The sequence below is a fragment of the Gossypium hirsutum genome, chromosome D05 (assembly GCF_007990345.1).
Source record: "Gossypium hirsutum isolate 1008001.06 chromosome D05, Gossypium_hirsutum_v2.1, whole genome shotgun sequence".
In the NCBI taxonomy this organism is placed as follows: domain Eukaryota; kingdom Viridiplantae; phylum Streptophyta; class Magnoliopsida; order Malvales; family Malvaceae; genus Gossypium; species Gossypium hirsutum.
Genome location: NC_053441.1, coordinates 60,789,185 through 60,806,644, shown reverse-complemented (window position 1 = coordinate 60,806,644; position 17,460 = coordinate 60,789,185). Strand labels below are relative to the sequence as shown.

The following is a 17,460-nucleotide window of genomic DNA, read 5'->3' as shown; positions in this document are numbered from 1 at the left end:
TCTTAGCATTGACCCCACAAAGGTAATCAACATTCTCCATCGCTTTGAATTTCTCCTTTAACCATTTGCACCGATTTTCTAGCTGTTTTGGCAATTCTACTCTTGCTTTATCCATTTCTGCCATGTCGTCTAAATCTGGAACGACGAGGTTGGTCATATTATCTTTGAGATTGGAACCTAAACTCATTGGGTAATTTACCGGAGTTGAGGTTCCGGCTTGATATTATTGTGGTATTATGGTAATGGGTACCCTTCGTAGATATATATATGGTTGGGCTTGGACATTCATTGGGGTAAAGCCTGGGGGTACATAAGGTATTCATTATCATCCCTAGAGTTAATCATAGTACTTTTCCCTTTTTTAATCCCTCTAGCCAGCAACTGGGTCAACTGGCTTATTATACTTTGTTGGGATTCTTGTATTTGATCCCTCATGTCTTGCTATACCTTAGCTAATTGTTCCTACAACTCCGCTTGCAACTAATCTTGCATGTCTTTCTAAATTTATTCCAGTCTCTCTAAGCTTTGATCCATGGCTTTGGCTTCACAGTGTGTACTACAACGATATTTAGTTGGCAAATTATTGTTGGTTTCCAGGGAACTGTCATAATTTCGATTAATTAAGGTCTTTTTTATGAAATTTAATGCATATGATGAAATGTAATGCTGAGGAATGAGAAATGAATGCAAAAGAGGCATTGATTCTGATTCAATTATATTAGAACAACTTTACTAGAAAACAAATCTCTTTACATAAAAAAAATATATTTTACATATATGATATTGCCCTAATACTCAAAGCCTTGACTTTCTTAAAGAGTTAAGCCAAGTTTCGATCACGATCTGATTCTAATTCGTATCACAAGCTTAGCATGTCGGCTTGAATCGCTAGGGTTTGCAAATGTTCAGCTACTTCCCGTACTTGAGTTAAAGCCTCGCCCATGATGTGATATCTATCTCTGATCTGACTTTAAGAGCGTTGGAGTTGCTCTTTCTAATGTTCATTATTCATTTTAAGAAGCTCGATTCGAAGTTTACAATTTTGCAGTGCAGCCTCGAACTCTTTTATTTTTCCTTTCAACTCTTCAATCTTAGTCAAGCTTGCTTTCAACTCAATCACAAAGTTGCGATTACGATATTGATGCAGTGACCTTTCTAATTCTGCTACCTGGGCTCTCAAACTAACCTTTTCATTTTGGCTTTCTAGCAAATCCCTTTTTAGAGCATCTTCTCATACTCGAGCATCTTGGAATTTCTTTTCCCACTGATCAGCTTTAATATTTTCTCATTGGATTTCTAGCCACCTTTTTTTGACGTTTTACCCAACATGACAGTTCTCATTGATAGATGCTATTTCTTATAATCTATTTTTAAACTATCCAAGTCTTTCTCGGCCTTTTTTTTCCTTTTTTTATTTTCTCAACTTCTAACTTCTGGACGTTGACGTCTAATCCTAGCTTAATCTTTTTCTCTTCTAACTTTTTTATCTTTTTTCTAACTTCGAACTCCTTTTTTCAAAGTCTTGCTTTACGATCTCTAACTCAGAGGGATCACTTGCAAGTGTTCTTCTATTAGTCGAGTGTTTTCTTGACTTAATGAAGGGACATTGTCATTGATTCGTTTACCCCATCATCAATTATATTCAGGGGTTGTCATGGGATTTGTGACAAATCTTTTCATTTTGTGAGTTTGGTTTCAAGCGTTCGATATTTCACAAACCTTCTTTTTGTAATTATCACTTTTGTACGCAAACTCACATTAAGGCAACCCTTGTGTTGTCGATACAAATTGCTTCGACCTATACTGTCTTGATACAAGTAGAGGGTATATCCAACAGATCCCCATATCCTAAGTATAGAGACCCAGTTAAAGTCTTCATATCGGTACAAAATTTCATTAGGGATCATGCAAGGGTTCTTCCATTCTACATCTTTATTTTGGATACTCTAGAGAATTGCCATTCACTTTTCTTCATAAATGTTATCTCGTCTCGGAATAGCCATGAATTCTTTCAACTAAGAGTAGTTTTTGGAGAACACTCAATAAGAGACATTTTCTACCTTCCAAAAGTGGCTATGGAACCAGGCTAACAAGAGTTGTGCACACCTGATAAATCTTCCTTCACTTACTCTCTAAATGCACTTAAAGATCTGAAACCAAAATTACTGGGATAGGCGTGACCTTTTTATCAAGCTAGTCAAATAAATCTAAAACTGCATCATCTATGTGCCCTAGTGCTTTGGGGAAAGTGACCAACCCGTAAATACTCAAGGTGAAGATGTCGACTCTTTTTTTCGTAGCCGGATATGTCAAGATCAAATCCCGCAAACTTTTTCAAAGGATGCATTTAATATCTCTCTTTTGTTTAATTTGAGCCGTGATCCATTGCTTGCTCATCCCAGTTATGCACATTAACTTCTTTAAGAAAGTCAGGACGTAGGCAGCTCTAAAATAAGCTTTATCAGCTTAGACCCTCGGGCAACGGAGTAGAGTTGTGTCCTCTTCTATAGTGGGCACCAAGTCTACCTTCCCAAAAGTGAAGCAGCTATAGGCGAGATTCCAATATTGGGTAAGAGTTCAAAATAAGTGCTTATCCACTTTGACATCAAGTAAATAAGGTAAATCACCATAGTCATAGTAGAATAACTGGTTGGTTTCATCATCCCATTGGTCCCATATTTCTTTCAACTATTGGAGATTATTCTGAGTTACACTAATGCGAGTGAAATCCCATAGTTCTGATATACATACCTCCGTCAGGCTGGCGCCCTTCTCTTGTTGTGTCTTCTTGGACCATATTCGTATGGCCGCATTATCTTTCACTTTATCAAGAAATCCCTTTTCCATGACAAGCTCTCTATTTAGCAACTGAACGTGAATCAACACCACTTTCTATGATGAAATGCAATGCAATCACAGTAAAAAAAAACCGAAACAAGTCAGTACATTTCATACAAAGCTAGAATACAAAGAAAAAAATAATAAATAGAACATATATTCGGGTGACCACTCGAGGTTTGATATGGTTCTACCTAGGGTAGGTTCTTAGAGCTCATTATATTGGTTCAGTTCTAAAGTAAGGGTACCTGAACCAGCAAATTCCTCAATCCTCACCCATTATAGGCTCATATGGACCGAATTCAGTTTAGGGGAATACATTTCCCTTTGGCTATACGGAGGTGAATACCTCACGAAGACATAGGTACGAATGTATCCCAAAAGCAATCCACTATCCTATCTGGAGGTGAAGACCACACGAAGGAATAGCTTCTCACTCCCACTTAAGAAGGGCAAAATGGAACGATTATGTCATGCAATGTGTGGATATATACCAAGAAAAACTCGAACCAATAAAGCAGACATATCATTGTGTAACCCAAAATGATGAAGACATTATTTACCACCAAAATTAAATATGAAGGATGAAATGTAAAGATGGGATCGTCAATTTAAACCAAATTATCAATTTTTGACAAAAAGACCAAAAGTAATCAACTCGCGGCTTGATTCTCTTATTTTTTGTTGCCAGTGGAGTCGTCAAGCTGTCGAAACCTTTTTGGAAATCGACTTTTCATTTTAAAAATGAAAATAGAGTCGCCACCAATCATTTTTATGAGGTTTGATCGGATCACCTCGTAATTTGATCATTTTAATAAAAGGTTTGATTTACTAAAATAATGATTTTCAGTCTACAAAATCCAAGAAATGGGTTTGGGAGTCGGTTACGTACGAGGAAGGAGTAGCACCCTCATGACGCCTAAAATTGGTACCTAGTTGATTACTTGATGTCTTAGTGTCGATAATTGAAAATTTGAAGAGAATTTAAAACACAATCCCTCTTTATATAATGTTATTTGATTAATATATTACTCAAGTAAATTATTTTTTATGAAAATGGCCTTATTTTGAGTTAATCGATAAGAAAAGATCATACTCCGTAAGTAAGAACACGATCCCTCAAATCCTCGAAAACCAGAATATTCGCCATTTGATTGTTACCTAAATATTTTTTTTTGTTATTTTAAATAGGTTATTCAATTACTTTGGATCTAGGAAGATGCCATACTCTGTAACTTAGGAGCACAACTTCTTTAAATCCCAAAAATAACGAACATTGCCTCGATTTTAAAGGTTTTCTATACGTTAGATAAAATGAAAGTAATTTTTAAAACCATATTTATTTAGTTTATTCGAACATAGTGTAAAAAATGGATTAATATATTTTAACAAGATGGCACGGCGATTGGCAAAATGAAGTAACATGGTGGCGAGTAAAAAATGATGATATTAAAATGATAGGTGAATAAATAAATGAATAAATAAAATAAAAAAGAAAAATGTCATGCTAATTAGTGATGATGAAGCAAATATAATGAAAGTAAAAACACCAATTTATGGCAATAACAACGATATTGCTTCATGATTAATACTGTAATATTAATATAAATGATAGAAATAATAATAATAATAATAATAAAGGGATAAAATAAAAATGCATAATAAAAATAAATAAATAACAAGGATTTTGAAAGTTAAAATAAAAGATATAGTAAATAAATAGGCAACATTAAATAAATGAGGGATTAAATTGAAATTTAAATGACATTTAAGGTATGTATTGCAAAAGAAAGAAAGAAATAAGTGGGTAAATAAAGAAAAAAAGAAATAAAAGGCTAAATTTAAAATATACAAAATTAAAAGTCTAAATCATAAAAAAAGGACATAAAAGGATTAAATTAAAATAGGATAAAATATACAGGGGCTTAAAAGGTAATTATCCCACCCAAATTTACATGTGTCCTTCCCTCAATGGGTCCACAGTGGTCGAGGAACTAAATTGCACAAAAACAGAATAGAAGGGCAAAAACAAAAGCAAAAATAATAAATAGTAGGACTAAATTGAAAAGTAGCAAAAAAGCGGAAGGGCCAAAGCAACAATTAGAACCCTTCTTTAAAAAACGCGCGAATCCTAAGGGGGTTGGGTCGGGTCGGATTGCGGATCATGCCCAAAATGACATTGTTTTGGGGTTTATGGAACCAAGCCAAAATGGCGTTGTATCAATACCCTATTTAAGTTAAAAAATTTCCCAATAAATCATTTTTCCTTTGTTTTAAAAAAAGTCCCCTTCTTTTTTTTCTTTGAATTTTTTAGCGACGGCAGACCTTTGTTGTGGCTGTCGGTCGCTGGTATAGATGACCATTGTCTTCGGTGGCTGAAAAATCACCAAAAAACCCCCATTTTAACCCTCTTTTTTTACAAGGAACCCCGTTTTGGGGTAAAAATACTAAAATTTTGACAAAATCGGGACGAAAGTAAAGAGACCTTTCAGTTTCTTCTTCCCTCTGACGGGGCCCTGAACAGAGCCTTAGAGGGACTCTGAGACTTCTCGAGCCGAAGACGATTTTCACCAACGATCGGAACAGGTAAAAAAAACTCCTTTTCTTATTTTTCTATTTGTTTCAAAAATAAAAATAAATTTAAAGTTTTTGTATTTTGATTGCTTGTTTGTGTTAATTAAATTTGTTTATTTGGCTTTTATAGCCGATTGATTACAAATATTCTTTTTTTTTTTGCTTTTGTTTTGTTTTTTTCTTCTTTATAGGTGGTGGTGAAGAGTCTGAACTGCGATGATGGGAGTGGCGCCTTTGCCATTTTTGTGCAACGGTGGCTGAGTCGCAGACCTCAAGGAGCGGGTGTCTTCAAGCGAAGTGCTCACTAACGTGGCAAGGAACGACGGCTCAAAGGGGGTCTGGGGTTTTTTTTTAATTTTCTAAAAGAGTGTAGGTTGTGGGCTTTAGGTTATTTGGGCCTTTAGGGTTTTGTGTTGGTTATTTGGGCTTGTAATTTATTTATTTGTTTGTTTGTAATTTGGGCCAGATAAAATTGGGCTGTTACACCCTTCAAATTATAAATTGATGATTTGGAATAAATAAAGAAAACCTCTCCAAAGTGGGGGGGGGTATTTACAAGATATAAGTTCTCTAAAAGATAGAATAAAACTTATACATATATCTTAAAATGAAGCACTAAATACTAATTACAAGAAAGAATGTAAGAAAATGAAAGACCTATTGTATTTTCACTTGATTCTTCTTTGGAATGGGTCTTTTGCTTCTTGAAAGGTATGTAATCATGGTAATTGGTATCGTATTGATCGGTACGTATTATTTTAGTTTCAAATCAACACCAAATAGTTTATGTTTTGTTCCGGTTAAAATTCCCAGGTGTTTAAACTATTTCAATGTGGTTGGGCTTATTGATCAATACCAATTTGTACTGAATCGTATTGGTTGATACAAAGTTTTGATATCTTAAAGCAACTTTTATTTTTTTATCTTAACTATTTTATTTTTTCTATAATTACATTGTAAATTACTAGTTATTAAAATAAATATATTTATATGAATGTAATTGGGATATATTTGTATAAATAATGTATAATTTAATTTTTTTACCAAAATTGGAGGTAATTTTAAATAATGCATATATTGATGCTATATATTTAGTTCTCCTCGTTTAAAGGTGTTCATCGGTTAGGTTGAGATAAGTTCGGATTGAATTTAAGCATGGTATTAATACACTTTATGCTTGTCTAAGTCCACTCCAACCCAAAATATGGGTCTAAAATTTTATCCAAACCCATTCATATTTGTAAATGGCTAATCCAAGCCTATTTTAGATCCGCCCATAGTATTTTAAAACTTTTTAAAATAATATTATATTATTTTTAATTTAAAATTTAAAAATTTATATATTTCAGTTATTACAATTTTATATTATATATATATATGTAATTTTATTAAAAGATTAAGGCCGGAGTCGACTACACCCATTTTCTAGGTTGCTTTGTTGGTTTTAGGACAACTTTTTGACTAAGTTGCAATATTTGGATTTTCCTTAACGAAGGAAAAAAAAAAAAACAGATTCACTATTGGTTTAGGGTTGCATGCTTTACTGTTTAGTTCATGGTCCTACTTGGTTGGTCCCAAAGTCAGCATGCTGTCGTGCTGCAACAAGCATGCAACAAAAAACAGACTTAGCTGCATGTAAGCCATTTCTTAACAGGGTTTAAGTGTTGATACTGAGGGTGTAGATACCGTTGGTGAAGGTGTATGTGTTGCTACTGATGGTGTAGATGATGTTGGTATTGTATTAGATGCTGTTGGTGAGGGTGCAAGTGTAGAGATTTGTCAGGATGTACTAAATGTTGAGGTAGGTTCTAGTAGTGAAGCTGGTTCAAAAGAAGACGCATTCTTAGTTGATGTACCGGTAGGCAGTGATATGGATGAGAAAGTAGAAACCATTAGAAAAAAATTGTTAGACAAGAAAAGCAAATTTTTGAGGATAATCCTGAAGGTGATAGTGGAGATGGTAACGAGGATGATGCTAATGAAGGTGTTCAAGGAGAGAGAAAAGTGGGAGAGGATATGGTTGATGATGATGAGATCAAGGAAAATGAGGGCAAGCTAGAGGGGCATGAAAGTGACTATATAGACAGTTAAGATTTGGTGGAATATGGGGATAGTGATAACCAATCTGATGATGAAATATGTGGAGCTTACCTAGGGAACAAATCACTATGACATAGATATGATCCTAACTGTGTTATCCCTTTGTGGGAATTAGGTCTGAGATTTAAAGATAATGAGTAATTCAAGGAGGCTGTTCAAAAATAAGCTATTGCAAAAGGGGTTTAGTTGAGGTTTATTTAAGAATGAACCTAAAAGGACAAGGGATGGTTGTCCTTGGACGTTATTTACTAGCTTCGACAATAAATATGATTGCTATATGGTTAAAAGTTACAATCATGTCCTTGAGTGTGTTAGGAGTAATAAGAACAACATTATCTCTTGCAAGTATACCCAAAAAGTGTTTTAAGGACAAAATCCTAGCCGATCCAATAATGATAGTGGCCACGCTAAAGGAGAGTTGCAAAAATATAAGAGTTTATGCTAGTTATAACATATGTCAGACAGCTAGGAGAGGGGTTCTTAAGGAGAAGAAGGGGTTTTACATAGATGAATATGTCCATCTGTGGGGGTATGCTGTTGAATTGATTTCTAGTAACCCTGGTAGTACTGTCTCAATTCAAGTATACAGAGACAATGATGGCAAAGCAATATTCTACAGGTTGTATGACTGCTTAGCTGGTTTGAAACAAGGTATGGTATTTACTTTGCTGAATCTATTTTTTGGTTTAGTAAGAATGTATGTACCATTAGTTGGTGTACCATTTTTTCTTTTGGTTTTGCAAGGTTGGAAGGAGGGTTACAAACCATTCATTGTGATTGATGGTTGCTTCTTGAACTCAGTTTGCAAAAGGGAACTACTAGCTGTTGTTGGCAGGGATGGCAACAATCAAATGTTCCCTGTGGGATGGGCAGTTGAATGGGAGGGCAAACAGTCATGGAAATGGTTTTTAGAAAATCCGATGGTGGATTTAGATCATCCAAATGAATTTACTTAGTTGTGTTATATGCCTATAGAAAGGTCTGCTGCCTATACGCAATGAGTTTTTCCCAGAATGTGTGCCAGACAAATTGGCACAAGAAATGGAAAGAGATAAATAGAAAATTCCAATTTTGGAAGTGTGTTAGGGCAATGTTTGTTGAACAATTGGATGAAGAGTTGAAGAATGGGTCATAATTGAAGTAATGATCGTCTAGAAACACCAATTGAGCATTGGTCTAAGGCCTACTTCAAGGGTACCAACAAGAGCGGACAACAACTTGGCAAAAACTTTCAATGGGTGGCTTTTGGATGCAAGGTGCAATTCAATTATAACAATGTTGGAAGATATCAGAATACTGGTGATATAAATGATGCATCTTAAGAGGACTCGGGAAGCAAAATGGAGAACAAACATAGCACTAAGGGTTCCTGAGAAGTTGTAGAAAAATATAGAGCAATCCAACCACAGTAGGCTGATATGGAATGGTGATGGGAGATTTGAGGTGAGCCATCAAGACAACCAGCACATTGTTGACTTGAAGTTGATGACTTGTACAAGCAGAGAATGGATGTTGGCTAGAATCCCTTGCTGCCACTCTGTATATGCTATGCACCATGACTCCTACGACCATCAAGAATACATCTGAGTACTTTATGATAATCATTGTAAAAGATGTAAACCATCAATAAACGGGTTTAATTGATATAATTTTTTATTTTAGGGGTTTAATTGAAGGCAATTTTCGTGGAGAGGTTTAATAGATATTTTTGTTAAACTGAAGGGGCTTATATACCCTTTAGCTAATTTTTAATGATAAATTTAACTTTTAATGTTCACATCTTATGTCAATTTAACCATTATTATTATTTTTAGCTAAGTTTGACCCAAGAGTTGAATTGCTATTTTTTAATGAAAATACTGGCAACAAAATTAAATTCTTATACATGGTAACTCGTATGACAATCCGCATATACTTCATACTTTTAAAATTTTTTTATTCTTTTGAATATTTTCTAACTTTAAATTATTTTTTAACATAACATATAAGATAAATAAAATCATGTCAATTATGAAGTACACGTAAACTACCATACGAGTTATCAAGTTGACTAAGGGTGTGGCTAGAGGGGGCAAACAGTGGGCTTGGTTCCCTTAACTAAGTGGTAAAATATCAGTTTTATCCCTTTTCAATTATAAAGTATTTAATTTGAGTCTATTTTAAATTAAATTTTCACTTTTGCTCCATTACCAAATTTCTAGCTTTGCTTTTCATGCTTACATTGTTAAAAAAATTAAAGTTTTAGTAAACATTTATTAAAAAACGATTCGACTCTTTTTAAAAAAATTAATGATCAAATTTAACTAAAAACAGAATAAGATCTAAATTGACAAAAAAAGTAAATATTGAAGGTTAAATTTATCATTATGCATTTTTTTCACTTACCCTTTCTTCCCATAAAGAAAAAGGGTAAATTTTATAAATAGTCACCCAACTATTATCGTATTTTTGTTTTAGTCACTTAGGTTTAAAATTTTTGTTTTAGTCTCTAACGTTATCGTAATTTAATATTTTGGTCACTCATTCATTAACTCACTAATGTAATGTTGATGTGGTGCTTTATATTGACATAATAACAAATTTAACCCTCTAATGTTTTAATATTCTATCAATTTGGTCTTAATACTAAAAATTCAGCAAATTTAATTCTCAACTTTAAACAGTTTATCAATGTAGTCTTGATTCTGAAAAATTCAAAAATAAAATTAAAAAATTAAAAGTATTTAGAACTTCAATTTTCGATAAAAAATACATACAAAATTATAGATAAATGAATACCCAATTTTCTCTTTTTTCTAACATGAAATTTATTTATTAAAATATAAATTTTATAAATAAAATAAAATATTTTAAAAAAACCCCACAAACAAAATTTCCTTTTCTTTTATATAAATAATAATTTATTCATCATACATTTGACCTTATTTCTTAGTCCTTGCCAAATTTATCGAACACTGGGCACTTCCTTCGCTTACAACCACAAGCACCAATAGCATTTACTTTGAACTCTTCGATTTTCATAACCTTCAGTGTCATGCCATCTTGAATTCAGAATTGATTATGGAGTTGCCAACATGATCTTTCACCTATTGGGTCTCCAAGACCTCATTCTCACTTATATATCTCCAGTCACGCCCTCCCTCAAACACAACCTCAAACGCAACAAAGTCATTCTGGGTAACAACCTAAAGGTGTCGATTCTTATCCTTTTTTACTTTGAGTTTAGTTTTTGATCCAACCTAAACATAATAGTCGTTAATCTTGAAAAAAAAGGGGAAAAAGTTAAATCTATTTAAGTCTTCTTCATGATTTTTTTCCATTTAATTGTTTTATTTATAAAATTATTATTTTAATAAATAAATGTTATGTTAGGAAATGTGAAAAAATATATTCATTTAAATATAAATTTTTTCATAATTTTGAATGTATTTTTACATAATCTTATCTGGTTTTTATAAAAAATTGAACTTTTAAATAGTTTTGAATTTTAAAATTTTAAGAGTAAAGACTAAATTGATAGAATATGTAAAATAGATGATTAAATTTATTAAATTTTTTAGATTTAAGACCTAATTGATAGAATTTGGAAATGTTGGAGTATTAATTTGTTATTACGCCAATAAAAAAAGGTCATGCCAATATTTTGGCAATGATTTAATACGGGAGTGATCAAAATATTAAATTTCGATTACGTTAGTAGAAATTCCCATGGGTCCTGCCGATTTGAAGCCCAATTGTAAAAAATTTCAAGCTCGAGCCCTTTTTGGCCTAGTTCAACTAGCCCAAAAATTCCATTTTACTATTCAAAAATTAATAAAACATTCAATATATATTTAATTATAATTAAATTTAAATTTAAAATTTTTATTATTCAAATTGAGTTTGCTTGAGAGGTGCAAAATATTTGTCCAAACTTTAGTGACTAAAATAGAAAATTTTAAGCCTGAGTGACTAGCATAGAAATATGCTCATAGTTGGGTGACTATTTATAGAATTTACCCAAGGAATAAAACGTTGATATCAGTAACCCGACCCAACCGACCCAATTAAAAAAGATCCAACTATATAAAAGTCTAATTTCCATGTTGCCTCTCAAAACCCTAGAAAATTTTATACTTCCATTTTTCCACTTTCCGACACTTTCTGGGCAGCCAAACACACTAAACCTAAAGTATATCGTAAAATGTTGAAGAAGAACACGGAGAGGAAAGTGAACGTGTCGGGTAAGCCTAAGCACTCGCTAGACGTGAACCGGAGCGATGGCAAGAACAATTCGAGAACCGCCGCCACGGTGCGCCGCCTTAAGATGTACAACACACGGCCCAAACGTAACGCTAAAGGGAAAATCTTGAGTCATGAGTTTCAGTCTAAAGAGCTACCGAATACACGTATCCAACCTGATCGCCGATGGTTCGGTAAGCTTAAGCTCACCTTTTTTTAAAAAAAATTTTAAGTTAGTTTCCTTTAGCTGTTAATTTTGTTAATTTATATGGTTTTTTCTTAGAAATTGGGAATATAAGAAAATTATGTTTTTGAATAATTGAAAATTTTTGTATATTGTTTGATCATGTTAATCAAATAAAGCTAATAAGAATGAGAAAGCAATGCAGAAAAGAGCCTTAACTGAAGTCCTAACTTCATTTAATGGGCTTGGTTTTATTTTTATTACTATTTTTTGGTCTTGTATGAAGCTTACTAAGTGTAAATATACCTTTCTTTTTTGCAGGGAATACTCGAGTTGTGAATCAAAAGGAGCTAGAATTTTTTCGAGAAGAGCTCCAAAGCCGTATGTCAAGCAATTACAATGTCATTTTGAAGGAGAAAAAATTGCCCTTATCTCTCTTAAAGGACCATGCTAAGGTATGAATTCTTTGGAAGTGAACCCTTTTGGCATTTGGATTTCAGAATTTGCTTTGACTTTTAAGTTAAAACTTAAAAAAAAAGAAAGATACTTCTAATTCTATTGTATTGTTGATTAAAATGTATGTATATGAAGCAAGCTAGAGCTCATCTTCTGGACACAGAGCCTTTCGAGAATGCATTTGGACCTAAGACAAAGAGGAAGCGCCCAAAGCTCCTAGCTGTAGATTATGAGTCTTTACTTAAGAAAGCAGATGGTTCTCAAGGTAAATTATTACTTTTAATATTTTTATTATGAGGATTTTAATCTTAAAGTGCATCTTACTGTAGTTTAAGCTATGTGTTTCACATTTTGTTTTATCAACTCCACAGATGCATTTGAGCAGAAGCATGGTGCTTCTACTTCTGCAGAAGCAGGTGAGGCAGATGGGTTCCGTGACTTAGTTCGGCACACTATGTTTGAGAAGGGTCAAAGTAAACGAATATGGGGTGAACTCTACAAAGTAATAGACTCATCAGATGTTGTTGTCCAGGTCAGTCTATGTCCATCTTCTGTTGCTTAGACATTGATTTCTGTAGAAAACAACAATTCTTTTACCCACTTTTTCTTCTTCCTTGTTACTTCTGTTGAATTATTGGAACTATTTTTATCACCTAAAATTCAGGAAATTTTACTTACGCTACTCGAATTCATTTCCCTACATACATATGTCGGGCACATGTCAAACACTTTTAAAATAGACCTGGACGTAAAGTTATGTTCCTTTCTAAATTTTGAATGTATCTTTGTGAGGCAATGCATAACTTCTGTCCCCTCTTTAAGAGGAAACAGTAGTAGCCTTCGTTTTCTAATTTTCTTTTGCATTACAGGTTTTGGATGCTAGGGACCCACAGGGCACCAGATGTCATCATTTAGAGAGGCATTTGAAAGAGCATTGCAATCATAAACACATGATTCTTCTGTTAAACAAGGTAAGTTGCATTTTCATGTTGAAGTTTCTCTAATATTGTTATTGTTATTATTATATTTTACTCCATGATGTTTTCTGCAAAACTGCTTGTAAATGCTGGTAATACCTATTTTCAGTGTGATCTTGTTCCTGCTTGGGCTACGAAGGGGTGGCTTAGAGTTCTATCCAAAGAATATCCAACTCTAGCGTTCCATGCTAGCGTTAACAAGTCTTTTGGCAAGGTAACTCTAATTCATTTCATATTGTTGTTGCATTTAGGATATAGATAGAAAGTGTTTACACCTTCATCTCCTTTGTTTTCTTATTTATGTTTCATGCTGCTAATTTATGGCATTATGGCCCCTCCAACTTATGTGTGGCTTTTTATGTTATGATGTTGCAATCTTTAATCAGAATATGAAATTCTTACCTGTAATTCCTTAGAAATTTGTTCACTGCAGCGTATTTAGTTGATTTGATGTTTACCTGTGTTTATTCAATGTTTAGATTTTTGTTTTAGAATTTCTATCAAAATCTGTTTCCGTCAAATGTAGGGTTCTCTTTTATCGGTACTAAGACAATTTGCCCGCTTAAAAAGCGACAAGCAAGCAATATCTGTTGGATTTATTGGTTATCCTAACGTTGGCAAGTCTTCAGTTATCAACACACTCCGCACAAAAAATGTAAGTTTTCTTTCTCATTTTTCGTTCTTTGTTTCATGCACACTATACTTTAAGTTCTGGTAGTCCGGTATTATGGTAATATTAAAATGTAATGTATTTTGTATTCACGTGTTCTTATGCATACATTTATTTTAAGTTCCTTATTTTTAGATTTGTATTGTACCTGACCTTTTGCTGTCATTGCCCCTTAATCGAGAACAGTGATCATGTTTCTATTTTGGTACAATGAGAACTTTAATCTGTCAGGCATTCATGTCAATAGTTTGTAATTGGTAATTGGTGTAACTAATGCTCTCTCTATATTTAGTTCCGCTTTTTTAATTCGTTTTCTTCAATTTTCTGAAGGTCTGTAAGGTTGCTCCCATCCCAGGGGAGACTAAGGTTTGGCAGTATATAACACTCACTAAAAGGATTTACTTAATTGACTGCCCTGGAGTTGTTTACCAGAATAGTGACACAGAAACAGATATTGTGCTGAAGGGTGTGGTATGTTCCTTACATCTAATTGCTGTTGTTTGTGTCTTTGATCTACATTCATGTCACGGAATCTTAGCGTCAAACTCTTGGTTTTTGTAGGTACGTGTCACGAATCTAGAGGATGCTGCTGAACACATCGGAGAAGTTTTAAAGCGTGTCAAAAAAGAGCACTTGGAAAGGGCATACAAGATAAAGGACTGGTGAGCAACTTTGTGGTCATTGGTTCCGTAGATTCTTAGTATGGAGCCCATTGTTGTTTGTTTGATATTTGATTTAAATGCAGTTTGTTTAATCACATATGGTGAAAAAATAGGTTAACTATTGCTTTATACACTTTTTTTCTTTTATCTGAGGCGTCTTAAAGGCTTCTAAAAGTATGATGGCCTACCTTGGGGCATTTTTGTTTAGTGTTGTGCCCATTTACTACTCTTAAGATGATAGTCATACAACAATGAAGTTGCAATTTATTTGTGCTATATTTGTTGTTTTGCTGTTATCAGGGAAGATGAAAATGACTTCTTAGTTCAGCTATGCCAATCAACCGGTAAACTTTTGAAGGTATGTTTTTAATCTGAAGTTTCAATCCTCATTTAGTATTAACTGTAGCATATAAAGTAAGATTAAATTTCGCGCATCGTAAATGGCTTGTATGTAGGGTGGAGAACCTGATTTGACTACTTGTGCGAAGATGATCCTTCATGACTGGCAGAGAGGTAGAATACCCTTCTTCGTTCCTCCTCCGAAACAAGAAGCTGATGATTCGTCAGATGAACCCACTGTGCATGGGATAGACAAGGATGCCGTGGCTGATAATAATCAGGCTGACGCTGCACTTAAAGCCATTGCAAATGTAATGTTGTTCCAGCAGCAGAAAAGTGTACCTGTTAAAACCGATCTCTTCAGTGACAATGAACTCACCGGTTATGCAACCAACCAGGTACCTGATAGTGATATGGTTGGTGAAGATGGAGCCTCCGATGATGATGATGATGATGAGGTTGAAGGTAGTAGCTCAGATGAAGCATAGACATTTTGTTTTGGAAAAAGATGGAAGGCTCGATTTTTGGTAGTTAGGGCTTGCTCATTGTAACTGGAATATGTTTTTCTTTTCCCTTCTTAATATGATAAACATTTGACCAAGTTAAATTAAATTTATGTTTTTTCGTTGTAATTCGAGAAAAGAAAATTTCTTAATATTTTATTATGAGCAATTTGTTTTATCTCAATAAAAAAAATGAAGTATGAGAATGGTTCGATTCTCTAGCGTCCATTTGTGACTATATATTTGTATGTATTAGGACCTGAAGTGTTAAACGCTCATCTTCATCGTCCTCTGAACTTTTTGGTTCAATTTGCTATTGCTCATGAATTTCAGCAACCCAAGTAAACATTAAACAAGATTCAATGTATGCTAAAGTACTATGTTTGGGAGCTATCATGTCCTGTAATCTTGTTTGATTATGTCAAAAACAATGTCAAAAACAAGGGTCGAACGCCAGTATTTTAGAGAAAATGAAAATCCGGGTACAGGATAGCAAATGAATGAGCTTCTAAAACAAAGCTAACTCAAAGCCAACTAAGTTTCTACTTCATCTGTTCAAATACGGTTGCCTGCTCCCGATTCTTGTCTTCCTGAACGTGAACTTAACGTGGACATCGAAGTGAAAGACCCTACTTCGAGGAAGCAAAAGAAAAGAAAATACCATTAATGAGATGAAAAGGAACCTCTAATTTATGTTCCATTGCTAAATTCAGAGAGAAAAAAAGAAAATCTCAGAAGCAGTGACTATTGTTTGTTGAAACAATAAGAGTGTTGGTGTTTTTGCGAAGAGAGAAAACAAAGAACAAGAAGAAAATTAATATTAAAAAAAAAAAAACGTAGAAAGCAATCTGATCTATAGCAATAAGAAACCATTACATCTTTTAAGTCATTAGTTTCCCAAATACTAACAACTCCCACTATACTTTGTTGAAACTTGCAATTGTTAGCTTGTACACAAATTGAACTAACTAATCGTCTAAATCAGCATGTCACGCCCCAAATTTGGATAACTTGAATTTTAGGTGCATACACAAGAAGATGTTTGTTCTAGCGCACTACGGAAGTTAGTTCGCCAAATTATAGCTTCTAGCGAATTAATATTTTGGGTGAATTGAGTATCCACCCAAGTCTTCGACGTGTTCTTCAGTAAAAGAAAGAGTTCGATAAAAAAGGGAAAAGTAAGCTTTGTATAAGTAACCACCAAAGGTATATTACGCTTAGTTTGTTTAAATACCGTGAAGGGCAAGTCTCAATAACTAGATCTGGTTATAAACCAACTAAACTGATTAGACAAGTGACATATGGAAAAGACTTTCATTTATGTTTCCTTCGGATTTTATAGGCCATTATGAAGGGTATATTTTGAAATTTCAGGACATTTGTCAAGTTCTACTAAATGGAACTGGATTATATATATGCGTGAGAAAAGTTTGTGAGAGGTTCCTTTTCCTTCAGAGTAATTTTTTACTTCTTTCGTTTTTTTCCCTTTAAGCATTAAAGGTTATTGTTGGTTGTTTTTCTTATGTGATATGGAAGCTAAAGATTCTTGGATAATGTGGAGGTGTTCCATCTCCTAGTAAGTATGATAACTTTGCATTTTAGGAATAAAGATGCTATGAGGTAATTAAGTAGTAAGTTACGAATAAGAAGCCGTGCATGGGGATTTTCTGTAGATGAATTGTAATAGCCCTCCCAACAAAGTCTATGTATCTGGTTACTATTTGATATGTTTTGGTAAAATGAGGATAGATGTGAGTAATTAACGTGTTTATTTTGATTAAGTATAGGATTTTGTGTGTATGTGCTGTTTGGCGAACTCTTTGTTTTGGCATATTCTCTAGTTTGGTGGACTCTTCTGTTTAGTATTCGCCCAACTCAGATGCTTTTGGCAAACTCAGTAAGTTCACAACTATTTAGATTTGTTTATTATTTAAGT

General features: G+C 33.7%; 2 protein-coding genes across 2 annotated transcripts; both read left to right on the top strand.

Annotated features, from left to right (window-relative positions):
• The first annotated feature begins 7,698 nt into the window (after positions 1-7,698).
• LOC121216900 (uncharacterized) lies at positions 7,699-9,343 on the top strand. Its single transcript, XM_041092401.1, has 2 exons — positions 7,699-8,163; positions 8,257-9,343. The coding sequence occupies exons 1-2, from the start codon at positions 7,716-7,718 to the stop codon at positions 8,466-8,468; spliced, it is 660 nt and encodes a 219-aa protein (XP_040948335.1). The 5' UTR covers positions 7,699-7,715; the 3' UTR covers positions 8,469-9,343.
• Positions 9,344-11,551: 2,208 nt separating this feature from the next.
• LOC107903561 (nuclear/nucleolar GTPase 2) lies at positions 11,552-15,741 on the top strand. Its single transcript, XM_016829641.2, has 11 exons — positions 11,552-11,927; positions 12,239-12,372; positions 12,509-12,638; positions 12,745-12,905; positions 13,243-13,344; positions 13,460-13,564; positions 13,877-14,005; positions 14,351-14,491; positions 14,582-14,682; positions 14,983-15,040; positions 15,138-15,741. Exons 1-11 carry the CDS (start codon positions 11,696-11,698, stop codon positions 15,507-15,509), a joined length of 1,665 nt encoding a protein of 554 aa, XP_016685130.2. The 5' UTR covers positions 11,552-11,695; the 3' UTR covers positions 15,510-15,741.
• The last annotated feature ends 1,719 nt before the right edge of the window (positions 15,742-17,460 follow it).

Coding starts and splice junctions, on each gene's coding strand:
- LOC121216900 (XM_041092401.1), top strand. CDS start 7,716: ATGAACCTAAAAGGACAAGGGATGGTTGTCCTTGGACGTTATTTACTA. Junction 8,164..8,256: donor CTTAGCTGGTTTGAAACAAG/GTATGGTATTTA, acceptor TGGTTTTGCAAG/GTTGGAAGGAGGGTTACAAA.
- LOC107903561 (XM_016829641.2), top strand. CDS start 11,696: ATGTTGAAGAAGAACACGGAGAGGAAAGTGAACGTGTCGGGTAAGCCT. Junction 12,373..12,508: donor TCTTAAAGGACCATGCTAAG/GTATGAATTCTT, acceptor ATGTATATGAAG/CAAGCTAGAGCTCATCTTCT. Junction 14,492..14,581: donor ATATTGTGCTGAAGGGTGTG/GTATGTTCCTTA, acceptor TGGTTTTTGTAG/GTACGTGTCACGAATCTAGA.